Source organism: Mus caroli, chromosome 15 (genome assembly GCF_900094665.2).
Source record: "Mus caroli chromosome 15, CAROLI_EIJ_v1.1, whole genome shotgun sequence".
Lineage (NCBI taxonomy): Eukaryota > Metazoa > Chordata > Mammalia > Rodentia > Muridae > Mus > Mus caroli.
In genome coordinates, this window is record NC_034584.1 from 75,121,568 (window position 1) to 75,149,033 (window position 27,466).

The 27,466-nt window shown below is 42.8% G+C and overlaps 1 protein-coding gene across 2 annotated transcripts in view; it reads right to left on the reverse strand.

Annotated features, from left to right (window-relative positions):
* Positions 1–27,466, reverse strand: part of Mrtfa (myocardin related transcription factor A) — a 169,255-nt gene that overhangs the window by 86,129 nt on the left and 55,660 nt on the right. The window contains exon 2 of one of the 2 annotated variants that reach the window (XM_021183976.2): positions 15,572–15,833. Coding sequence is in view for 1 of the 2 variants with exons in the window: in XM_029469512.1 (XP_029325372.1) it covers positions 1,986–2,031 (46 nt within the window). In the remaining variant the exon portion in view is untranslated. Of the gene's footprint in view, positions 1–1,985; positions 2,541–15,571; positions 15,834–27,466 lie in introns of those variants that run through there. The other variant, XM_029469512.1, reaches the window with a different exon arrangement.

Here is a 27,466-nt window from a genome sequence, read left to right on the forward strand (position 1 = left end):
AATAAATTAGTGTCTCTCATGTGCCACCACAGGAATCCACATACAGTGATTTGCTCTTAAGACCAGTAAGTGGGGGCTGCCCATAGATGACAGCGGCACGCACACCGCTGCCTGTAACAGCAGCTCCTGCACCCACAGGGACACAGCCACACAGATACATATACCCATAATTAAAGATAAACTTCTTTCAATGAAGCAAAGTGTACCACAAACTATTATGTCCAATACCAACATTTTGCATCTTCAGTTATCTATGAAGGGTTTAGTTGTTTTATGATGTGAAAGGCATGTCTCTTAGAACGCTGTGAAGGTGCAGATTAACACAGTGCTTGGCTTGTAACAAGATTCACTGTTTACTGGCATTTCAGAGCAGATTCTTTTCATTTTCTGTCAAAATGGTAACTGCATCACTCTTACAATGGGCTTGTGGCTATGGCACTCCAGCATAGAACAGTAAAGACAAAGTCCGTATCTATCGACCCTTGGTCCTACCTGTATCCACGGCCTGTCACTTCACCTACACTTGTCTTACACACTGCTGTCCTTTGAAAGTTTTATGAAGTAGCTGGTGTGACAGATGGGTGACCAGCCCTGCCCAACACATGCTGTAGGAAAACCTACTCTGAGACAAGAAATGACAAAGAGCAGTCCTTCCTCTCCCTTTAGAGCTAGGAACACTGGAATTATCTCAGAGGAAGAAGAGGCCTTTAACTTGCACTGTGAAATGTTATTGTCTAAGATACCTACAAATAAAAATGATCGAAAAGAAAGGGCTCAAATATTAAAATCTGCCCCTGAAGTAAAATATGCACTTGGCCTCACATGGCAGAAAACTGGAATACAGGTGGGAGAAGAGAGTCAGTTTAACTGGGAGCACCTGAGCTACCCCATCAGAGACAGATGGGAAACACCCAGCTAAGCACACTGTTTGTTTGGAACACAACGCTCCAGAGATCTGTGGGAGCAAAGGGAAAGAGAACCTGGAATGCACAGCACATAAGAACAGAACAATTCATATGATAAATGACTCATTATGGCTGACTGTAAACCAGGAAGAAGAGAATGGTAGTGGATCCTTCTTCCCTGGCCCTTCCTGTCCACAGGCGCAACCTGTAATGTCTTCAGCTGATGTGTCCCTGGGTCTGACAACACTCACTCTAAGCACTCCCCAGGGAGAATGGAGACCACCATGCCAGTGACTGTGTCAGCATCACCAAAGAGTTTCGTTCTCTGCGTGGGGCCAGGGAACGGGGTAGAGGGTACAAATGCCACTTGTGTGTATCTGTCAGAAAACACTACAGATTACAGTTTAGTAGAAGTCTAAAAATAAGAAAGGGAACATTCTCTATTTTTAGATATCTGACTTACAAATTTTAAAAACACCAAAAGTAAAAGAAACCATTAAAAAAAAACTATCTGGCATTTTTAAATGTTTTAAGAGAAGCTTTGAATTAGAAAACTATTTTTAGAGATAGAATTTCAAAAATCCTGCATTCTTTCTGTTAACTGCTTCCCTATCTGTAAAATTTAACCCCAATCCTGTGCTTTATCAAGAGAGTTCCCATAGATGCTTAAAGATGAAATGGAAAGGTTTTAGAGAGAAGAGAAAGAACAGTGGAGGAGCCCACAAAGGATACTTTCACAGTGACATAAAGAGCAGGCTGCAATTAAAGACAGCGTGTGAGGCAGCAAAAGCAATGCAATTATCTTCCTCTAAAAGCAGTGATCAAATGGTTAAAGAAAAACGAACAGCTCTCCTTGCTGAGTCCTCCTCAGATCTGGGAGCATCTAACTCAAACCTGAGTGTGATAACTAGAAACCGCAATTAAAGAAAAAAATTAAAAACAGTAAAAACCTGAAAATGAAATAGTACAGGATAATTTAATGTTTAAGCTTCCCACCTCAGCCCAGTGCTAACACAAATGTATTCAACCATCTTAAAGACGCCCGTGGCAAGTGAGCTTTGCAGGAAATAAGGGAATTACCTGACTGCACAGCCATCATCAGCATCTCAGGCTCCAGCAGAGTCATGACGGAGTCTTCACGGAAACAGATCACAAATACAAAAAGTCCAAGTCACAGGGAAAGTCTAAAAAGACCACAGCAAGCTTTACCAACTCAGTGTCATGCCTGTGCGCAGAGGAGAGGTGAGACCTCACTGCTCTTCTCCGGGAAGATACCAACTCTCCACCCTTCAGGCGAGTCAAGATGGCCCAGAGTTGAGTGAGTGCAGACAGGAAGCCCAGCTCCAGAGAAGACCTGAAGTTCGTGGTTAGAGCAGTGGCTCCTCCCCGCCTGTCCTCGCTAGGGGCAGGGGAGGGGCATAGAAAGACAGATCAAACTGCTTCCCTCTCTTAAAAATGGGAAGACAGGTTTTATTCAAAACTCTACTAGAAGGAACTCTGGGGCTAACGCAGTTTCTTCGGACAACAAAGCAAACAGAATCCAAGCTCAGTCTCATGAGAGAAACCCTCCGAGATCAGACACGCATTAACATATAATACAAATAAACACATATTCAGCATAACTTTGCAGAGGATTCCAACAGCCTTGCATACGTGGTGTTTACAGGCAACAGCTAAGAAAGCTGATTATTTAACTACAGGTCAACTGTTTCCCCACCCCCTCTCCAATTAAAAAATGTTTTCAAAAGCCAGAGCGGCAATCTGTTTCTCACATCTGCCAGTCATCCTAAAGAGCCCCTCACTGCTCATGGGGGGACATGCTAGCTGTGGACGGACAGAATGCCACAGATAACCTTCCTAAAATGCTCTATGACCATGCTGGAGTATGGCATATATGTGAAAGAGTCCCTTTCCTGATAACCTTCGGCCTTTCCCTAAAACAAGGAGCAGCTCTTCGAAATGAGAATAGACGAGGGCATTTTGCTTTCCTGGGGGAGGAAAAAACACAAAACCTAATATCCTTTTCAATTACAGGTAGAAATTATTTCATGCCTCAATAAAGGTCATTTATCCCTTTTGCAGTTTTTTTTTAAATAACTGATACAATAAAATGATATTAAGATGCTTCTGGGCAATTTGATGGACTTTTAATAAATATCAGGAAACTAGGAAGCTGTTGGGCTGTTATCTAGAATTCCTGACTCTTTCTGGTGAAGCACTCTAGGGCAAGCCTGGCCCAGTGGATGCCTCCATGCCTACAAAGTCAAACAAGTAATAAACGCAAGCCCTGGGAGACCTTTTAAAAGAACAGTTTCACAAAGAAGGCAAGGCACAAAAGAAAGGGCAATGCAGATTTGGTGCAGGGAGGTTGGTTCTTTCTCACTCCAAGAACACGGTGTTTAAGAGCCGAGCTCTATATAGAGCTCAGGGAATGACTCAACAGGCAGTGGAGTGGCAGCCAGTGTGGGCGCACGCTGCTTTGGAGGCAGCGCATTCTCAAGGCCCCCTTCTGGCAACCGAGCTCCAACTGTCATATGAAAAATGAGAGAATTTCAACTGGGATTGTTTAAGAGTCTGGTCAGAGGTTAGTAACGTGGAGGAGCATCCCTAAAAGGCCGAGTCATCCCTTTGAACCCCTGGAGCTGTACAATACGCCGTGAGGGGTTGGTTGGTTTTGTTTCCTTCGTATGAAGCAAGCTCTCGCTCACAGTTCTGTACTTGGAGGAAATTACAAATTGCAAGATTTCTGCATAAAGACTGAGAGAAGGGCACAGACTGTGGCATCCCTGCCATAAGAAGTGCTGACAATGAATGCTGTGCGCCCTCAGGAGACTGGGACAGTTGTGTGGTGTTGGACAATAATGGGAACCGCAGGTTTCAGCTGATCTCACTTATTTACAGCAAATCCTACTGAGAATGAATTTGGGACAGAAGGAACACAAGAAAGAAAAGCTGTTTTAAAAAACAGAAATCTAAAAACGTGATTTTTTTAAAATCCCAGAATCCAACTGCTATTTGCCTAGCAGTTGGATTCTGCTTTTATTGTGGTGGCTGCTCTCACTTGTCATCTTGACTACATCTGGAATTAACTTAAAACCCAAATGGCTGGACACACCCAGGAGGGACTGAAGTAGGAAGACCCACTTTTGATCTGGATCTCTGAGGTGGGAATATCCACCTCTAATCTGGGCCACACCTTCTGCTGGCAGCCTACATAAAGAACATAGGAAAAGGAATTTGCTCTCTGCCTGTTTGCTCTCACTCTTGCTAGCAAGCCCATTCCTTCACTGGCTTTTAGAAGCTACTTCTTCACCAGCTGAGCCACGTGGACTGGATCAACCATGGGATTCTCAAACCTTCCATTGGTAGACAGCCACTGCTGGCTTAGCAGGACCTCAGCCTGTAAGGTAGTTTAGTAAATTCCGTTCAGACAGATAATAGTTAAATGAATGGTAGAGCCATTCATTCTCTCACTCTAGAAATTCTGTTCCTTTAGAGAACACTAATACAAACATCTATGCATCTATCCACAGTAACTGTGCAAACAGACCTTAGGAATAGGCTTTCCAGTTCCAAAGTATTGGATTCAAAGTATTGAAAGCTTTTCTTCCATATTTTTTGTGTAAATTGGTAATATTTCATAAAAGAACTGAAAGATACACTGATAAAGCATACAGAACTAAAGTATACATTCTCTACATTGGGCCACAGCCCCCTGGGGACAAAGGACAACCACACGGGAAATAAAATGAAAGCTTTGTGCCTTTCCAATCATGACACTCTAGCTAACCGAGGCAAACTTAACATGAGCCATGCGCTATTACTGCACTAAAGGGACATGATCCTACAAATGCCAGTATAGTTCTTAAATGCTTGGCATGTTTTGGTAATTCCTTAAAACATTTAAAGAATGTTAAATAAGATAACTTTGCATATTACACATGGGTTTCCTTCCTACCCCATCAGATGCCAAAACCCCCAAAGGCCTTTGGTCTTCCAAATCTGGAAGAACCAGCCAGAGAGGTGATACAGACTCAGAACCTAACACCCTGGTAACAAAGCAGAAAGACTGAAAGGTATGTACCTGGGGCTACATAGTGAGATTGTGACTTCAAGGAAGAAAAAAAGCGGCGGGGGGGGGGGGGGGGGGGGGGAGAGACCAGCCACACAGGCAAGCAGTGTTTACACTAGACACCGTGAGAACATCAGTGCTTCCATACTCTTCCTGCCTCCTTCAGCCTCCCCCTTAGAGTTACCAATGATGCCTCCCTCTGCCCCTTTCAGGACACCTTTCCTTTCTTTTACACACTCCCAGGGCAGTCTCATCCTTCCCGAATGTTTGAACTTCCAACTAAATTTTAGCCCATGTCTAACTCTGACATCACCTTTAAGTCTGCAACTATTCCTCTCTACTTGACTATCTTAATTAAGCACATATGTCCAAAAGCAAGCTTGTAGTATCATCACCCTGTACTGCTCCCTGCAAGGCATGCCTTTCCCTTTCTCAATTACATAGATCCCAAACCATAAACTTATGCTCTGCCCAGCCCTGAACCACTAATGAGTTACAAAATGCAAAATTAGTTACCAAATGGAATTGATTACATCATAATATATTCCTCAAAGCCATTTTTTATTCTTTTTTTTATTTTAATTAGGTATTTTCCTAGTTTACATTTCCAATGCTATCCCAAAAGTCCCCCATACCCACCCCCCCATTTTTTATTCTATCCCTTCACCTAGTACTTCATTCCAGGCCTTTCAATGTTGCTCAATGTCTGCAAACAGTTTTAACTTACAGAAAAGTTAAACACATACAAAGACAGGAAAGAAGCGTGTACTAAACTGCTTCCATTCCCACCATTCCCCTTGAACTCCTGCCCATGTGGCCACACTTGTTCTATCTGCCCTTCTGTGCTCCTGCCACCACAGAGCACCCATCAACAACATGTCATGCCAAAGGAAATCCAAGGCATCCAATTTTCTATAGAGAGAGAATGCAAAACTATCCAATATAACGGCATACCAAAATATTTTAATCCCTTAATATGATCAACTATCTAACTAGTATTCAAATTTTTACCACACCAAAATATTTGTAATCCCTTAATACAAACAACTATCTAAGTAGCGTTTACATTTTCCCACTCATCTCATACATTTGTAGAAATGGACTTACTCAAGTTGGAGTTCATAGGTGACAACACATTTCCTCTCACTGATATGTCTCTTACATTTCCTTAATCTTGTACTTTCTTCAAGAATGTAGGCTGGCTTTCCACATTTTGGATTTTGCTGTTTTTTTCACAGCACTGATCTATCCCTCCTCGTTTCCAGTTATTGAGAGTTAGATATAGAACCCCAATCTAAGTTGAGTTAAATCTTGGGGCAGAAATATGTCATAAACTCTCGTTCCTACCTCAGCTGGGCCACAGTGGCATGACCCACATACACAGCCTGCATAGCAGGGGTGATCTGATGGGATGACCAGGGAATGAAGGAAGGACAGACAGGCTGGGCACTCCAGGTCCAGCAGCAGCCCAGCACATTTATGTGGCTGAGCAAGAAGGCAGGTGTATTATACACAACTGAACAAGGTTGTAGACAGGTTAGCTACACTCAGTAGGAGGTCTCCATAGAGAACAGTCTCAGGTCTCAGACATTTGGGAAGAGAAAGCTCTGGTAGTTTCTACATACACATGTCAATTGTTAAACTGTTAATTGTTAAACTGTTCATAAACACTTGTACTTGGACCAGAGGGAGACATGACCATTCCCACAGGTCTGAGGCACTGGGTTCTTGGCATGGCCATGCCCACGCCAACAACACACATTTAACACACTTCATCCTCTCCCCATACAGCAGTAACCATTCATTCATTCATTCATTCATTTCTAGGCATGGTCTTAACTCTGTAGCCAAGCTGGACTCAGATGTGTAGCAATCCTCCTTCGGCCTCCTCAGGGCTGGGTGACAAGCATGAGTCACTTGCAGTGTTTCTCCTGTTGTTTAAATGGAGGTCAGAGGATAACTTGTAGGACTTTGCTGGTCCTGAGAATCATCTCAGGCCGCAGGTGCGTTCACCAGCCCCTGAGGTAAATTCTTAACTGGGCTGTTCCTGTCCATGCTTCCTGTATTGAGACGGTCCTAGTTACCAACTGACTCTTTTGCTGTCATTAATTTTTTCTGCTTTATCTTATTCGTTTAGATTTGTTAACTTTATTTTTAAGTGACTATGTGTCTGTGTGAGACTATACTACACGTGTGCAGATGCCCCTCGGCCAGGAGTTTGATCTGTTATCCTAACATCTTGTGTTTTTCCTTTTAAAAGATTTATCGTTTGTAAATGAATTGGCTCATATAACTTGTTTAATCTCTCCCCCCTCTCTCTTTCTGTCTGTCTGTCTGTCTAAGTTAGACAATGAGATCCTCATTTACCTTGATTATTCTCTAATACGTTAGAACACAGTTGAAAAGAGTCCTGGAATAATTTTTTCAACATTAAAATAGTCAAACACTTTAAGTCAGTACTTCTGTAAAAAGTAGAAACTGTTTTAAATACCCAACTGGAGAGAGAGAAAAAAATATTCAACAGAGTATGAAAACCTTAAGCTACAAGGCTAAATGGAATCAGGGCCCATAACACACAAGTCAGCGGCGATGATGCAGGAGGCATACCGAATGCTGACAGCGGGCTTCTCTGAGATGTGGGTGGACCTATGAGAAGCCAGGTTTTTTGTTTCTACTGTTTATTTTTTTGGAGTGGGGGTTCTATGTGCTATCTGTTCACTAGGAGCCTGCCTTAACATCTGATGAATAAGATGGAAAACTGATTATCTTTAAGACTGGGATAAAGTAGTTTTAGAAAAGTCTCTAAGTCACTTTATAAATAGTCATTTAATGAATCTTAAGATTTGGACATTTTCAAGTGAGACTAAGTCTGGAAAAGCTTTGAGACTCCTGAGGAACATAGCTTTTAAACTCTCTTTTCCTTACCCAAGAAAATATTATAATTTAGATCTGACACTGCCCACTCAAGACTTTCACCTCTCTCAGCGATTAACTAGCACCTCCTGTGCAGCTCTGCGGTGCGCAAGTGTACTGGCATCCCTCACAGCAAACACGGAAAATTGGCCCTTTCTCCCCTGGCAGTTTACATGCAAAATGGAATGAGGACTTCTTAAGTCACTCAGAGAGAGGAGGAAAAGCCACATGGAAGGAGTAAATATAACCTTTTCCCGCCCATTCTGTCCTGTCCTTCCCTCATGCAGCGCGGCCCACCCCACTCAGCACCCTAGAAAACAGACCGGACTAACTCTTTCAGGAAAATACTTGAGATCAGCTAGCGAGAGGGAACATTTGCAACGGTATTTAATATAGGAAACATTTAAAGGGAGATGGAGGGCGGAGGCTACAGCCAGCATGCAGGGCCCAGGTTCAAGTCTCAGGGCCACAAAATAGGGTAAAGTAAATGGAACAAAACATGTGTGAGAAATAAGAAATTATAATTTTCACATAGGAAATTATAGAACTTCACACAGAAGCTCTGATACACCAGAGAATATAGTCACAAGACAATAATCTAAAAATACAATTCTTGTAGTTTACAAGAATCCCTACAGAAATATTGGAATTCATAAAAAAAAAAAAAAAAAAAAAAAAAAAAAAAACCAAAAAGAAAAAGCCAAGCACAGATGAGAAATTCACTCTTGGAAAAGAACAAGGTAGCAGTTGCTTCCCCCATGTAGCACAGTTCATTCCAGTTAGCAGAACTCAAACTGTGGGAAATGCAAACTGTCCATCCTCAGTGTATTATAAGGTATTATTATACACATATCAAGATATCTAAAACATCAACAGTCCGAAACTAGGAACAACACAAATATCCACAGAGGAATCTATCTATCTACCTACCTATTATCTATTGAGACAGCATTTCTCAGTGGAGCCCTGACTGTCCTGGAACTGGCTCTGTACACCAGGTTAGCCTAAAACTCAGGAGATTCCCGATTTCTTCCTTCTGAGTGAGTGGATTAAAGGCATGTGTGACCACGAGCAGCTTGTGGAACAAATGAACAAGATCTGTCTGTCTGTCTGTCTGTCTGTCTATCCATCCATCCATCTATGTGTGTGAGGAAAACAGAAACAGATTTTTTCTGTTATGCAATAGTTATCCATGTAAGCCTGTAATACCCAGCAATGAAAATGGATAAATCACAGATGTGCACAAGATAATGGAATACTAGCTCCGATGAGCAAAAAAAGAATGAAGAATCATTTCAGTCATACATATTTTAAGTAACCAATATATATTACTTAGGAGTGAACATAGTTAGTAAAAGAAAATCATAACATATCCATTCACTGGGTGCCGGAGCTTCTTGAGCTGGAGTCAGAGAACTGGCACACTGCAGAGATGGCTGTCCAGGTTGTTCTAAGCTCAGGGGGGACACTGTGTCCTTTTAGGCTCAGATGCTCAGCTTCAAAGTAGACAATGGAGTGCTATGAAGACAGGCCATGGACTTTTCTTACCAAGTGTTTCCAAGTCAGGCCACCAAGGTCGAGGTGAAGCAAAGGCACTAAGGTAGCAGTCCTCAGCGTGTGGGTCAGGACCCCTTTAAGTCACACATCAGATATCCTGCACGTCAGATGTGTACATTACGATAACAGAAGCAAAATTACAGTTATGAAGTAGCGACGAAATGAATTATTGTCGGGGCCACTACAGCATGAGGAACTGTATTAAAGGGTCGCAGAAGCAGGAAGGTTGAGAAGCACTGACCCAAGGGAACCTACTCGCCAGTAAACAGGAACCAGGAGCTTGACTACCAACTGCCCCTGAAAGACGCCTTCCTATGCACAGCTCTTCCATGTAAGATACAAGTGAAACAGATCTGAGAACGCAGTGCTCTCACTTCTCTACACACAGCACAGCTGTGCACATGTCAAACTCCAGACTTCCTCTGCTCTAGAATGGCAGGCGCACTGTCTTGCATCACAGTCACTTCAGGGATTTTCCACTTCTGCTCCTGCCCTGAACTCCTGCAAAGGTGTTAAAAAAAAAAAAAAAAAAAGCCTCTGCCTCAGGACTGAGTTCTCAGAGGAAGACAATGGAAGGAGGAAGTAGAAAGACTGAGGAAAAGGTCTAATCGGAAAAGGTTAGATGACAGGTTAGACAGACAGATGTGATGAAAAATGCCAAGAGTAATGTTAGCAGAGGAAGGCTTTCAAATGTCTGGGATAGGACTAGAGGGCCACGCCATCCATAACAAACAACACTGACAAATTAGAAGGGCAGTTTCAGGTGAAAGTGTAGTGGTGAAATCTCTAGGATGTGAATGAAGAGTAGAGACAATGACCAAGTGTCTTAGTTAGGGTTTTACTGCTGTGAACAGACACCATGACCAAGGCAAGTCTTATAAAAAACATTTAATTGGGGCTGGCTTACAGGTTCAGAGGTTCAGTCCATTATCATCAAGGTGGGAGCATAGCAGTATCCAGGCAGGCATGACACAGGCAGAGCTGAGAGTTCTATGTCTTCATCCAAAGGCTGCTAGTGGAAGACTGACTTCCAGGCAATTAGGATGAGAGTCTTAGCCCACACCCACAGTGACACACCTACTCCAACCAGGCCACACCTCCAGATGGTGTCACTCCCTGGTCTGAGAATATACAAACCATCACCAAGAGTCTGGCTGAGCATACCCCACCTACCCTCACCCAGCCCAACACCTCCAAAGGACTTCTAGCCCACTGAGGTGACTTTACCACTTCTCCATCAGCATTAACTTTCTCCACATACAGCCCAAGCATAGGGGTTTACTGTCTGCCATCCCTCCCCATTCCTCCCTCCTCAGAGGCACATAGTCCTGACTCCACCAGCTAGCACCATGGGACTGATCCTTTTATCTCCATAGGTACCCTTTTCTATTATACTAAATAGATTTGTTTCATTTACGTGTGCAGGTGCATGGAGGACAAAAAAGGGTGTCAGATCTCTCTCTCAGAGCTGGTCACAGGGATTGTCAGGTTTGTTACACAGCTGCTTAAGTTGGGATCCTCATGACCGCACTGGCCTCTGTTTACTTTCCTCTCTTCCATCTTTCCTATAGATTAACCCCCCTCCCTTATCAAATATGTAAGCTTCATTTGGGACCAAGGGATTAGATGGATAGCTGTGGTCTTTTTTTCCTGTGCTCACAGGTGTTAGCACTCCTGAGAGACCAGCTCTCTCCTGGCGGTATTTGATGGGACCAGGTGATTAGAAAAGAGAAAAAGAACACACAAAAATCTTGTGGGTGCCCCTCATTTCCCTTGCAATCTGCTAAAACCTATGAATAATAATAAATAATAAAAGAGTTCAAGGCCAGCCTGGTCTAAATAAGAGAGTTCCAGGCTTTCCAGGGATACATAAGAAGACCGACCCACATCTTAAAACAGAGTGAATGAATGAATAAATAAATAAATAAAAGTTGTTGCCCTTTAGGAAAAAGAAATAAACCAGCCACTGATCCACCCAGTAAGTACTTGGATGTCCACTATGAGCCAACAGTTGCCTATGTTTCTGCCCTTATAAAATGTACCATCAAAAGTGAGTAATTGAATAATGAACATACACTAATGACAGTTGATTTAAAAATAAAGAAAAATAAAGAAAGGCAGCATATAGTGTGAGGGGCTATTCAAGAGAAAAGGAGGAGGGAAGGGCTCCCTGAGGAGAGATGTCCTGCAGCAAGGGTTTCTGGCTGGGACAGCACAGGCTGACATAGTCGAGCAGAGAACTGGGGAGGTGTGAGTGGTGCAGCACTTCGCCAGCATATAAGAGGTGGTGAGTTTGACAGACACAGGCAAGGAAAGAGGAGGGAGTGGGTAAAGCTGAGTGGGAAGGAAGGGGGACAGTGTGGCTGGGTTTAAATGGCAAGAAATACAGTCAGAGAGATACCAGACCACAGCGTAGAAATGTCATTTGACCACAGGCCTCTTGGGAAGGCACTGCAGAATTTGGGGAGTGGTATAAAACCGATCCAGCTTTCAGAGGCTCGCTCACACTGCTGAATGAAGAATTCTGATCACAATAGAGGTCAATGAGCTGTGATGGTCAAGGGCAATGGAGCCAAGCAAAGGACAACAAAAGTAGCTGCTCGCCTCAGAATGGCTTAGGAGAGAATCCTCATTCTCTCCTAAAGGACAGACAGACAGCAGGAAGAACAGAAGAAATCACATGTCAATGTGCACAAGTTTGTAAAAAAGGCAATGTGAAAAAAAAAGTTCAATGTGTTTTGAAAAAGTTTAGCATTTCTATATTCTAGCTTCAAACAGAATAGTTCACCAAAAATACCATTTATAACATCAACCAAAAACATACCTGACAACAGATCTAACTATTTACATGATCCTTCTGGTGAAGCTTGTAAAATGGACTAAGATAGTCCAGAACACACTTAAAACAAGAGATAAAACTAATTAATGGCCAGGCAGTGGTGGCACACGCCTTTAATCCCAACACTTGGGAGGCAGAGGCAGGCAGATTTCTGAGTTTGAGGCCAGCCTGGTCTACAGAGTGAGTTTCAGGACAGCCAGAGCTATACAAAGAAACCATGTCTTGAAAAACCAAACCAAACCAAACAAAACAAAACAAAACAAAAACTAATTAATGAACAGAAAGAACCATAAATATCTTATATAAAAATTGTTTTTATTCCATTTATTTGTTTATTTGGTGTGTATGTACATGCATGTGAATGATGATGACCAGGGGACAACTTATAGAAGTTGGTCCTCTCTCCTTCCACCATGTGGGTCCTGGGGACTGAACTTATTCTCAGGCTTGGGAGCTAGTGTCTTTACCACACACTGAGCCATGTCAGTGGCCCAAGACCCATATATTTTTAAGTATAAATTTTCCCATTTTCTTATAAATGATATAGTTTAAGCCCAAATCCCAACAGATACACACCAAAAGAAATAAGTTTTACAAAGGCATGATTCATAATAGCCCTAGATTAAAACAATCCAAATGTTTACACACCACTTACAGAAACTATAGCTGTAAACAAGAAATGAATTTCAAAGACGTTCAGAGAAGCCACCAAGAGAGGATAAGCAGGATGATTCTATTTCTAAATCAAGTATGAAAGTGAGTAAACTACGCAGCATAGGAGGTCAGGCTCCCAGGCCCAGCCAGGAGACTGAGGCAGAGGACTGCTCTGAGGCCTGAGTTAACATGGTGACACTAGCATCTTCCAATCAACAAACAAATAATTAAACAGAGCAGAGTGAAACTAGCTGAACCTAGATCAGAAAGGCAGATGACAATTTCTTTTAAGCAGGAAGAAGAGAGCCCTGGGTAGGAAGAGACAAGGGAAGCTGCTCTCTGGTAGTGTGAATCATCCCTTTAGAAGTAAATACTAGTTACAAACAGGTGTGTTTAATCTGTGACAACTCAATAGAGCAGACACGGGACGCTCCACCTCAGCAACAGTGAGTGTGCCAGCATCCGAATCCTTACTTTGCGGTACATCAGACACATAATGTGGGTTGAGAAAAGAGATGGACAAACCAATAGCTGAAGTAGAACTTGGCAAGATGGCACACACCTGCAATCCCAGTATGCAAAAGGCTAAGGCACGAAGACCAATAAGGCCAGCCCAATTCATAGGGTGAGACCCAGTCTAACACCCATTTCGCAAATCCAAAAACATCAATGGCAGAGCTGGAGAGGAGGCACAATAGCTGAGCACACGTGCTCCTTCTCTTAGGTACTGTTCTCTTACCAAGGCAACTCTTAGAGAAATAAGAGGCATTTAATTGGGGCTTCTTTACAGTCTCCGAGATTTAGTCCATTATCACCATGGTGGGAAGCATTGGGCACCTCCTAATCCTTCTTAGGCAGGGCCACTCCCTGGTGACTAAGCATTCAAACACATGAGCCTAAGAGGGCCATTCTTACTCAGACCACCATACTGCTCTTACAGAACTGGCAGGGTTGCTCACAACCATCTACAACTCCAGTTCCAAAGGACCTGATAGGTCTCTTCAGGCTTTTGCAGGTACCAGGCATGTACAGGGCACATTGCATACATGCAGGCAAAACACACTCTTTTTTTTTTTGTGGTTTTTCAAGACAGGGTTTCTCTGTGTAGCCCTGGCTGTCCTGGAACTCACTCTGTAGACCAGGCTGGTCTCGAACTCAGAAATCCGCCTGCCTCTGCCTAGAGGATTAAAGGCGTGTGCTACCACACCCAGCTCAAAACGCACTCTTAAAATAAAAATAAATCCTTAAAAAGGCAGTAGTAGACTCTAAGTGGAGGACAAACAGGTTTCTTTAAAAAGATCTATTATGTATTTTTTTTTTTTTAAGATTTATTTATTATATGTAAGTACACTGTAGCTGTCTTCAGACACACCAGGAGGGGGCATCAGATCTCATTATGGATGGTTGTGAGCCACCATGTGGTTGCTGGGACTTGAACTCAGGACCTTCGGAAGAGCAGTCAGTGCTCTTAACCACTGAGCCATCTCTCCAGCCCCCTATTATGTATTTTAATATCTTTTTAGAGAAAAAGTATTTCTTTTGTTGCCATTATTTTGTTTGCAGAAATTAAGTAACTTTAAAATCATGGGTAAGAGCAGCCAAAACAATTTAAGAAACAGAGAAAAACCATCCTAATAGATAAGATTAATGAAAACAATGCTATCCACATAGAAGGTAGATGTAAGACTGGTATTTTGCAGGCAAACTACACACTGATTAAGAGATTAGATTGGAAAATATGTATCATTACTAGCTCATAAGGTAAATATTATTTATTATTAAATTATATTAAATATTAAATATTGATTTCTTCTACAAACACAGGTTGTAGAAGAATACACAGTTACTGACCTAACCTGGTTCAGCTTACAAGTTTTTGACTTTATGGTGGTACAAAAGCAGAGCAATGCCATCGCCTACCCTCTTGGAGAATTTACGAGCTTTATGCTGGGCCACTCTACCCAGCTGTAAACTCACGCAAATGTCCTCAGTTAGGTGGGGCTATGTGCTGGCGAGGTTGCATTATGTCACGGCTTGGATGGGAAATGTTCCTCAAAGGCTCATGGGCCTGACACTCAGTCCTTAACTGGTGATTGTTGCTTTGTTGATGATCAGCCAGCGTTTGCTGAACTGATGCACTAGTGGACAGAAAGGGTTAGGATCAACAGAGCAGCCGGACAGCAAACTACAGTAGGAAATGCTGAATTCCTAAACTTTTATTTCCTAAAACATTTATTTATTATGTAGTGTCCTGCCCGCATATGTGCCTGCACACCAGAAAAGAGCATCAGATTCCATGATTTATAGATGGTTGTGGGTCACCATGTGGTTGCTGGGAATTGAACTCAGGACCTCTGGAAGAGGAGTCGGTGCTCTTAACTGCTGAGCCATCTCTCCCACCCCTAAACTAAGCTATTCTTAAATAAGATAAAGTAAGCTATGAATAGAATGAATATTTTATATATTAATGTTACATATAAATAATAAACACATAAGCTATTTCTCTATTTTATAAGAAATATTAAAACAAAAGACTTTCACCAGATGTGAAGTAAGGCAAGGATCTGTAACATCATAAACAAGGGAACTCTGGTTCTAAGCAAGCAATTCAGAAATTTCTTAAGGACTCACCATTCTTCCGCTCACTAAGTGGAGGTAAATTGGGGTTCCTCCCAGGATGGAGGCCTAGAGTCAGCTCGGGCTGCAGGGACAGCTCCTGCAGTTCATTGGTAACAGCTTCGCTCTGGGGGCTGGGGGCCGCAGATAGAGACAGGAGCACTGGCTCGTCGTCATTTTCGCCAGCCCCACCTCCGTCCAGCCCATTCACAGCAATGACGGAAGGGGGCAGGCACACCACACTGGAGAAATCCACCTTGGCTTTCGTGATGGTAACCTAGAAATTGGGAGAGAAAACACCAAGTTTAGATGTTACAATGAAGAAATTGAACCTCTGACCATACATAGAATACAAATGTTCTAGGTTACAGAAGTAGGATACTATCAACATGCTCAAAAATTGAAGGCAACATCTCTCTATACAGTTCAGGTGAGATTCAAATCTGTGATGCTCCTGCTTCAGCCTCCTGAGTGTTTGGATTATAGGCATGCACTGATGCAACCAGTTTAAGAGGTTTTTGTAAAGTGAGTGAGTATGGTTATTAAACTCCCAGAGTGCCGATTTCAAATTAGCTACTGTCTTTGATTAACTCAGAAGGACAACATACAGTTGAAATAAAAGCAACACACATTCACACATATAACGGGTTAAAAGGAAATGCTAACCAAGGAGAAATAGCTGTGAAATAAATATTACCTTGCAAATACTAAGAGAAAGTATCCTGAGAAATAAGAGTCTGGATAGCCATTGAATTAGCATAACGCATTATCATATCTAGGGTAGGGAATTAAGACTTCTTTGTAAAGAAGTGTAGAGATGTCTGTCTGGTGATGGGTATTGGAGTTAGCCAACTATTACACGGGTATTCAATCACAGAACTCAGAACTAGAATGTTAAACACAACACTCCCTTTTTCTATGCTGATAGCACTCCCATGAACATGGCAAGTGTTCCTAAGATCCATTGAACTTTCTGCATGAAACGTGGCAAGTACCAGCCCCACAGGGTGACATGCTGTGTGCCCAGGGAAAGCTTGGAGTAGTGCAGCCACAGTGGTCAGACTCCCAAAAAAAGGCTAAAACTGCAAACACTGGGCTGAGGCTCGAGTGTGTAGAGCCTGACCACAGATCTAAAAGAAGGCTGGTTATTCAAGGGTTCCAGCATTTTGAGGAAAGGGCCAAGTGATCAAGTTCTAAGCTGATTTTGTTATGAAAACAAGAAAAGCAAGAGCTTTTACTAAAAAAAAAAAAAAAAAACTCATTACAGAATTAAAGTATCTTTAAAAATGATAAAGAATAAACAACAACAAAATGTTTTAATGTCAAAGAGCCTGGCTAAGTGGTTCAAACCTGTAGCCCCAGCACAAGGAGGCCAAGACAGGAGGATCACTAAGTCCAGGAATTCAGGACCAAGTTGAGCAACAAAGAAAAAAACTTCTAACCCAGCCTCAAGAAATCTCATACACAGTAAGAACAAGTAAGAACAGAGAACTGGTTAGGGACACAGCTGAGTGACACTGGTTAGGGACACAGCTGAGTGACAGGACACTCGCCAGCATGCATGCCAGTACCACACAAACAGCAGAACCAAAACAGAACCCAAAACAAACCAAACAACATATACAATCTACAAGTATTTCCAACAAGTGAGACTTGGTGTTTGCATTCAGCTAAGAGCACGTGCACTCTCGGATGGTGGTGGTGCACACCTTTAGTCCTAGCTCTCAGGAGGCAGAAGCAGGTGGATCTCTGAAGCCAGGTTTCCTAGAAAAACAGCCAGTGTTCTTAACTAATGAGCCATTTTCCAGCCTCAAAATAAATATATATATATTTTAACTGAGGAGAAGGTTGAGGGATGGCAGTGAGATAAATATAATGGCAGATTTTAGTAAATATGTCATAGTGAAACCCAGTACTTTATATGCTAACTTATGAAATTAAGTCCTGGTATCATACATAGGGCTGGCAATTGGCAGCCAGTCCTGGTGACAACTGACAAACTCAAAGTAATCAAATCCTTACTACAAAACAAGAAGATTATAAGGGGTTTCCCACCTCAGCACATAACTTTCCTACCATATCGGCATTCTCCCCAGTCAGTCTGCACCACCACAGAGACAGAAAGCACAAGAGCGTTCCCTTTACAACCCAGTGCAAGGTCCGTCCATCAGAGGACGCAGACACACACCTGTAGTGCCGCTTTCTAAAGAGGCTGAGGTAGGGTCCTCAGCAAGACACCATCTCTTTAAAAGTACATAAACAGATGTGGTGACACACATCTTTAATTCCAGCACTCTGGAAGCAGGTGGATCTTTTTGAGTTCAAGGCTAGCCTAGTCTACATAGTGAGTTCCAGGACAGCCTAGGCCATCTATTTAGAGATCCTGTTCAATTAACAAATGAGGACTAATGAGACAAGTCAACAGGGAAAAGCATTTGTCAAGCTTACCTCAGGACAACATTCAGTCCTTGGACTCCAGAGTGGAGAGAGAGAGAGACCACTACCAAGTTGCCCTCTGAACTCTATACTTGGGCTGTGGCATGTGCATACTCATACACACAATTATAGGGAACAAAAATTTAAATACATAAATACGTAAGATCTGAGCAGATAGCTTGATGAGTAAAAGTGCTCTCTATGCAAGCCTGACTGCCTGAGTTTAGAACCCCTGAAGCAGTATAGAAGATGGTATAAAATATAGTAGCGCTGGAGTTTGTAATTCTAGCTCCCCCTACAGGAGCTGTGTAGCAGGCCTGTTACCCTGGCTCCCAGAGTAATAATGAAATGTCTCAAGTACAAGAAGATTAAAACACACGGGTTGTCTTCTGACCGCCACAGGCACTCTGTGAATGACTCTACTGGGCAGTCATTATCCACACAGCTGCTAGCAGCTGGGCCAGTAATTGGCATCTTGACCAGGTTGCAAGGGCTATGCAGCCAGGTCATGGCTAGAGCCACCTTTTGGCTCAGGCATGGTAGAGGCACGCCCTCCTAACAAGAACATACAGGCCCACATATATATATACATACATATCACACATATACACACGTTTAAAAACCAATACAAATAATTTTACTGCTAGATACAGTGCTGTAAGCCTATAGTATAATCCAAGAGGCTAAGGCAATACATCAATCACTTAAGCCTAGAAGTTCAAGGGCAACTTGGGCAACATAACATCCCCTACATCACCTTCCTGAAATGGGATGAGGGGTAGGGGGAGCAAGCAAGCATGGAGCACAAGGATTAACTCTTAGTACTCACCAGGCTTAAAAGGATAAAGTCACACAGTTTTCAAAGTGCTTACTTTTCACTAATAAAGAATCACACCCCTCCTAAAATGGTTAGAAAATTAACATTTCGGGGATTCTGAGCTTTAACGCTGCTGTGTTACTGGTTCCAATATACAACAAAGATCCATCCTATGACATCATGGCTTTTTTCCTAGTGAAACATGAAGCTGATTGTATGTGTTCATAATCCTGGTATTCATCTACCACATATATATTCAAAACCCTCTGAAAATATTTAAGATAAGCTTGGGGAAAGAGCGGCTCCCGCCCCCACAAAGCCTGGAGCTACTCATAAAAGAGAGGAGGGGATCAGCTTTGTCGTTGTCTTTTTTTTTTATTACCAGATGGGAGGTACGGGTCTGGCTATGCTGCCTGGGTGGGCCTTGACTTCAACCTTCGTGGCTCAGCGGCTTGGCTTACATCACAGGATGCATGGCAACACCCCTGGCTAGTTTTTCATATTAGAGCCAAAGAATACAACTGTGATGTATTTTGTGGAACACAAATTATCAATTTTGTTGTGACGTGGGTGCTGACAGTGCCTTTTTACAATGTAGAGTAAAAGAAATAGCAAATTGAAAGACTATTTTAACAAGGTTCTGTCCAGGTTTTAGAATTGTGAGTTTCTGGGTTTTGTTTTGTTTTGTTTTGTTTTGTTTTTGTTTTTGTTTTCCTCTTCTTTTCTTTTAACAGGGTCTCATGTTTCAAAGGCTGGCCTCAAATTTGCTATGTAGCAGAGACAGCCCACGACCTCCTGACCCTTGTCTTCAGTGCTGGGATTACAGGTCTACGCCACCACAATTAGTTTTATGTAGAGATCACACCCAGTGTCTCCTGAATGCTCGGGAAGCATTCTACCAAATGACCTAAGACCCAGCTTTCTCCACCCCCCCACCCTAATTTTAATAGCTCAGTAGATAGAAGGTCCGTATCTATGCTGGGCTGTGATGACACACACCTTTAATTTCTGCACTCAGGAGGCAGAAGCAGGAGGATCTCTGCCTGAATTTGAAGTGCACCTAGTCTACAGAGTTCCAGGACAGCCAAGGCTATTACACAGAAAAACTCTTGTCTCAAAAAATAAAACAATTCACATTTATAGAACCATTAAGTGTTTGAAATAAATATCACTTAAATTTTTACATGTATATTTTCATTGTGTATTTTACTGAGTAAATTAATTATATACTATGGTGGCATTTTCTCAGGTTTCGGGCCATATTCTTTAAAATGTTCACATTAGTGAAGAGAGAATCTCTTATCAGCAGTACCTGTCAATAAGAAAGCTTATGGCCAATGAACTGAGGCAGAAAATAGGTGGTAGGACATCCAACAGTGATAGAAAGAATTCTGGGAAATAGAGAAGACTTGCCCTGGATCGCTGATGAGATGGATGTAAACTAGCAGGCAGCTGAACCCAGGATAGAATGAATGGGATAACAAGCTAAGAGCAGTTGGAGACCAAGCTGAAGCCTACGGTCTAGGCAGTTATCAATAAATAATCAGTCTTGGTGTCTTTACTGTTGGGAACTAAGTGGCCAGAAGAAAAATAATGGATTTATTTTTTACACATTAGAATAAACCACAATAATATTCTTTAAAAAAGAAAAGAATATTATATGTATGAGTACTCTGCAGCTGTCTTCAGAAGAAAGCATCAGGTCCCATCATAGCTAGTTGTGAGCCACCATGTAGTTGCTGAGACTTGAACTCAGGACCTCTGGAAGAGCAATCAGTGCTCTTAACCACTGAGCCGTCTCTCCAGCCCCCACAGAGACATTCCTTCACATTGCCGTGGAGCAGCAAGATTAGGGGCTGACAAAGCAAGAGCACAGCACAAGCTGCTGAGGCCGAGTCGTAAGGAAAACTGTGTTTCCTCCCTTTGTGTATGCTGATAACACTCTTGTCTACACGCATGCATGTACAGCACCTGCATGTGGTGCCAATGGAGGTGAGAAGGCATCAAATCCCCTAGAGCTGGAGTCAAGACTGTTTGTGATCCACCATGTGGGTGCTGGGAACCAAACCCAGGATCTCTGCAAGAGTGGCCAGTGCTTTTAACAGATAAACCATCTCTTTAGCTCCCCTGATAATATTCTCATATTTAAGGTTTTCTAATCACACTTATTTAGTTGAGTGTGGAGAGGGACACACGCCCATGTGCACTTGTTGTGGTCAGAGGACAACTTGCTGGAGTCAGTTCTCTCTTGCCACCATATGGGAATCCTGGGATTAAACTGAGGTGTGAGGATCAGTGGCAAGTGCCTTTACCTACCAAGTCAGAACCCTGGGCCATCTAAATGTTTACATATGATTCTTGGATCTAGAGAAATGGTTGTGGTGATTTGAAAAGAGAACGGCCCCCATAGGCTCGTAGATTTGAATTCCTGGTCATTAGGAAATGACATTATTTGAAAGAATTATAAGGCCTTGGTGGAGGAAGTGTGTCACTGGGAGTGGACCTTGGACTTTCAAAACCCAGCTCTCTTCCTGCTGCCTGCAGATCCAGACGTAGAACTCTTAGCTACTATCTCTGCCTGCATACAGCATGCTCCCATCATGAGGATAACCGACTATATATCTCTGAAACTTTAAGCAAGCCCCGATTAAGTGCTTTCTTTTATAAGAGTTGCTGTAGTCATGGTGTCTCTTCACAGCAACAGAACACTAAGACAAGCACTGCAAAACCAGGAGTACTAGGGTCCAGACTTCCACATTAACATTCAGCAATAACAAGCCAAGATTCCTGCACAGGCCTGTAACACCAGCTCCAAGGGGGTCAGGGACAGGACCTCCAAGGTAGTCCAGCCTACCTGAGAAAACACAAGCCCCAGGATCAGAAAGAAACCTTGACTTGAAAGAAAACGCAAAGAATGATAGGGGAAGACCCCTAATGCCCTCTTCTGGCCTGCATACATGCACATGCACACACATACATGATCAGTCAATAACTGGAACAAAGCTTCAGTGGCAGAGCACCAGTCTGGCTGCATGAGGCACCCTAGGTGCACTCTTCACAGTGATTACAAACATCTTCCATAGGCAAAGGGGGGACTTAGTGAAGCATAAAAGGAGGTTCCCTTGACCTTGACCTATGAAATAAGCTAGAAATCAGTAGAGGATAAGCAGTAACAAAAGAGAAAGAACCTCAGCATAAAATACAGATGCGGATCTACTTCTCTAGCAAATATTGCTCTCTACTCACTTTCAAATAGCCAAATAGCTCATGTACAGGAAACCCTAAAGACAATATGACCATGTAGAGACAACACTGAAAACTGTGCAGGGGTCAACACTACTGATCCAGTGTCCCTCTTAGTTTCTAGCATCCCTAAATTGAATGCTTCAATGTTGCGAGTTTATAATCCTACTGAATCCAAGACCATTATCTAGCCTGCTGCTTCACCTATGATCAGCGGCAGCTAGAACAAAAACAACGGGGGGGGGGGGGGGGGGGGGGGGGGGCAGGGTCAACGCCCACAACCCATCTGTTCCCTTTCTTGATTCCATTTATCTTTCCCCACCCAACCCCACCCCCTTTCAGGCTGCATGCCTTCTGTCTGAGCAACATATGTGCCCAGAAGCAACAGCACAAAGTGTGTCCGGGAAGGGAAGAGCTTGGGGAGACAGCTGACAACTCTAAACAGACCTACTAGACTAGTGCAGCCCTCATACCCAATGCCATACAACCAAACGTTATGGTTCCTCAGAGGGTGGAACAGCTCTTTTGATCATTAGCTTTTCTGCATGAAAATGTTTTTAATCAATTAGTAGACTTACACTTTTAAGTTATCTTTAAAAGATACATCAAATCTAGAAAACTGTGTCTAAGTAGATGTTTGTGTGCCCACCTACACATGTATTAAAATCTGACATGAGGGATGCAAATATTAACAAGTATTTAGGAGTTTACTAGAGACTACCTTTGGTCGCAGAGAAGATGAGGAAAACAAGTCTCAACTAACTGTCCACTTCACTGTCACTTCTAACCCTATCGTCTCTATACGACTCACAAACTGCTCAGGACTTCTAAACAATGGTCAAGAAACCATCTGTGTTTTGGAAATGATGAAAAACAAGCAGTAAAAGAAGAACAGCCTAGTGTGACGGCTCACACCTGTCATCCCAGCACTCAGGAGCACAGGCAGGAGACGGCTTAGCTGCTAAAGGTGTTTGCTGGGAGAACCAGCCTCACAAAGCTGTCTATCCTCTGACCATCACAAGCACCCCATGTCACAAGGTCCCTCAGATCACACACACACAAATAAAAATATTTTTAATGAAATAAAAACCCATACAGATTGCAAAGTAGCAAGGAAACTATTTGGGGTGGGGGGGGTAAGGAGGGGAGATGGGGCGCTATAGTAAGCTCCAGGCTAACCTGGGCTGGGTTGTGTGGTAAGACCATCTTTGATTCCAGCACCTGGGAGGCTGAGGCAGATCTCCGTGAGTTCGAGTTCAGCCTGCTCTACAGAATAAGTTCCAGGCTATTCCAGGCCAAGGCTATTACACAGAGAAACCCTGACTCAGGAAAACCAAAACCAAAAAAGAAAGAAAAAGAAAGAGAGGGGGGAGGGAGGAAGAGGAAGAGAAGTGGAGAAACCCTAGAGTCCCAGTACTCAGGAGGCCAGCCTGGTCTACAAAGTGAGTTCCAGGAGAGCCAGGGTTACACAGAGAATCTGTCTAAAACAAAACAAAACCAAAACCAAACAAATAAAGAAGAACAACAACAACCCTAAGCCAAACCAAATCAAAAATACAAAGAGAGAAGGAAGGAAAGAAAAGAGAGACAGGGAAATAGTGTTTGGAACTGGTGTGGCAGAAGAAAAGATGACTACAAATTCTGACACATTTCCCTTTGGGTGACTGGTGAGGCCTACTTCACTTCCCCTTGACTCTAAGCTGGATTCTGCCTTGACCAGTAGAGTACAGTAAAATAACACTAGGCCAATTCCTACGATAGGTTTTAGGATGGGTAGAGTATGGTAGAGTACAACTGGAATCCCAGCACTTAGGAAACATAGGCCCAAAAGATACTGCGTCTGAGGACAGCCTGAGCTACAGTTAGATCCTGTCTCAAACGAATTAGCCAAAAACATTGAAAAGAAATGGCAGCTTCTACTTTAGATTCTTCAGCGTGCTGCACTTCCATGTGGAATATTCTAGACCAGTCGTTAAGGACTAGGATCTAACATTTCCAGACATCTCTGTAGCTGTAAGAAGTGTGAGCAAGTCTTCCTGTATACTCTAAGCAAGCCAGGCACCAGTGAATGCCAAGTGACCCCAGTTAGCAACATGTGGCTAACACTGTGTAGAAAGAACATCTCTGCAAACAGTGAGACAGAATAGCCACGGAGTCCTAAACAGCAATGTTGAAAACCAAATGATTATGAAATAATTGCTTAAATTCTAGGAATGAGGGAAAGTATTTTGAGTTTGGGTTTTTTGGTATGTCTGTTTTGTTTTGAGACAGGGTCTCATGTAATCCAGACTGACCTTGAACTCATTATATAGCTAAAGTAGGCCTTGAACTCCTTGATCCTCTTGCCCCAACCTCCAGAGTACTAAGAGTACAGGAATGAGCCACCATGCCTGGCCAAAAAGATTATTTTTAATCTAGAATTACCTATAGCCCAAAAACCATCATTCAAGTTTGAAGGGATTTTAAGCATTTTTTAAAATGGCCTCCCAAGTAATCATTCAGACACTTCTTTCCATGATCTCATCTACAACGAAGAAGAAAAGAAGAAAAAGAAAGAGGAGATGAGCAGCTGGAAGTCCAACCCAAAAAAGAAAGAGGACCATTTCCAAAATGAAAATGGAGGCAGACACTGGACAGCCTAACTATGTGCCAAGACTAGAGGAGCAAGTGGCTCTGGGTGCTTGGTCTGAATGTGTGCCCCCAACTCACATGTCAACAGTGTTTAGAGGTGTCCTGTCTTGCTATCTGATACACCCAACATGCTTAGGATAAAGCATGCTGGTGCCACACTCTGTGTATTAAGTAAACTTTTTTAAAAAATCACCTGGTTTCAGGCATTTTGTTGTAAGCAACAGAAAACAAGACTGAGAGCTAAGTTATCTTAGCAAGTAAACAAGGGCAGCTGGGACACAGTTCACTAGCAGAGTTTAGGACTCTGGGTTCAAATGCCAGCACCACCAAAAATGGGGGAGAGTATGTGAGAAGCGCAGAGTATGGCAAAGAATTAGTGATACTTACAAAGACAATTAAACAAAACTTTCAATGAAGGCAATTATCAAGCCCAATAAAACAAAAGATAAATAACAGTAAAACGTCATTTGGCTAAGCAGTAAATGTTTACCTTGTAACTGTTCATTTGTCTCTTGAGATGGGACCTCACTAAGTAGCCCAGGCTAGCATAGAACTCACAGCCTTCTGAGTACTGAGCTTACAGTGCTGAGACCTAATTCATATTTTACAGTGTCAACTGAGTTAGATTCAGCTATACATAACAATACAATCTCATTGGGAGCAAGGTAAGAAGGAAGAGAACCCATGAGATAAATTTTTTCCTACAAGATTTCCAGTTTAAAATTGGTACCAAGAAATCAAAGTATAATCATATTTAGAAATGTGGAGAATATAGAGGAAGACTTAAGAGGTTTTATTTTTTATTTTGAGATAGGCTATTGCTATGGAGCCCTGACTAGCCTCAAAAACTTTCTACAATCCTCCAGCCTAGGTCTCCCAGGAGTTGGGATTACATCTATGTAGCATGATGCTCAGATGAGACTTAAGAGTTTTAGGGGTTGTCTCGAAGTAGTAGAATTGGGGCAGGACAGAGGTAGACTTACACGTACCTCATACATTTCTTAGCCAAATGGCCAGCCTATTGAGACAGACAACGGTGATGATGGCCTGTGAATGTGTGGCCTTTATCACTTCAGGCTTCCTCAGGATGATGTTGCAGAGAATCAGTCAACCACGTAAGGACCCACCTCTGCTTTCCCTCTCCCCACTGCCCTTGACCCATTCTCCCTCTATCTCTATGCACTGGCTGGCTGCTCTGTACCACGAGAACACCCACACTGCCTTTTCTTCTGCTCCCGACCACCACCCCTTCCAATAGCGGGTGTTTCTGAGACTCTGTTTGCCACTGACCTTCCCACTAGTCAGCTGATGCCTCAGTGGCTGGTAAATGTAATGAGGGAAGAAGCTCCATCCTGCTGTCTTTTTTGTCTCACGTATCTAGACACAAACCTTGATACACAGTAAAGGCTCAAAACTACTTCACTTACTAATCACATTAACCTCATAACTAGCATTCATATCTACCCTGAGGTCAGAGAAACAGAAAGCAAGAATAAAGACGGTTCTGTCTGTCACGTTAGGTATGAAAATGCAAAGGTCAGAAAGAGCTTCGTGGAAAAGGCTACAGTACTTAAGAACAGCCCCAAGCTTTAGCTGTCCACGCAGCTTGGGTGAAAAGATCCCTTGTACCTGGGAGTTCCAGGTCAACCTGAACAATCCATCACCCAAAATCCACAACAACAGATACAACCAACAGGATTCCCACACTGTTCATGGAGTCTTCAATACATGTTTATTGAGTATACTACCTGCCAGGTACTGTACAAGTTCATAGGGTGTAAAAGAGAAAATTCCTGCCCTTGGGAAGCTAGGACTCTTCCAGGAGAAAGAACTGCATGAACAGACAGAGGAGAATAAACAGGAGATCCCCTGAATGGGAAATCCAATTGGCAAACCACATGACTCAAGTACAAAAGAGACAAAAGATGATTTTGGAACAGAAAACTAAGCCTCCAGCTCTAGAAAGCAGGAAGTGATAACATCAATGTTTAAGAGAATCAGCACACCAGAGAATTACTATGGAAAATACAACTTAGGGGCAAAGGGAAAGTGCACTCCAGAAGTTAAAACATAAGTATACGGAGACCTGGAACATTAGTTCTGCGGAAGAGCTGCAGCCCACATCTAACAAATTCCCGTTGAGTGAACAAGACAAGCTGGCTGAGCAGTGGTGGCGCACGCCTTTAATCCCAGCACTTGGGAGGCAGAGGCAGGCAGATTTCTGAGTTTGAGGCCAGCCTGGACTACAGAGTGAGTTCCAGGACAGCCAGGGCTACACAGAGAAACCCTGTCTCAGAAAAACAAACAAACAAAAAACAAAACAAAAAACAGGCCTTTTATGGGATACAATGTGTTGTGGGATGCATTTGGTTACAGAGATGAACCAGTAGGAAGTGTCAAAGATGACTTCACTAGCTGGGTGTGGCAGTACACCTCTACTTCTTACAACTCAGGTAGTTTTGTTAAAAGAAACAAAGAAAGGGGAAATGTTATCTGAGGAGGTAAAATTGACTTTGCACATTGTGTCCAGGGTCCAAGGTCAAGTTCTAAAAATGTCATTTGAGTTTCCTTTAATATGGAAATAAAGGCAGTACAAGAGAAATCATAAACAATGTAAGAGAGGAAGAGGGAGCTGGAGGGGTGGCTCCGAAGTTAAGAGGACCCAGGGTTTGGTTTCCACCACGGGTGACATCTAAGTCTCTGTAACTCCAGTTCCAGCCCACTGGCACCTATACACATGGAGCACCTATATACACACGGAACACCTGTATACACACGGAGCA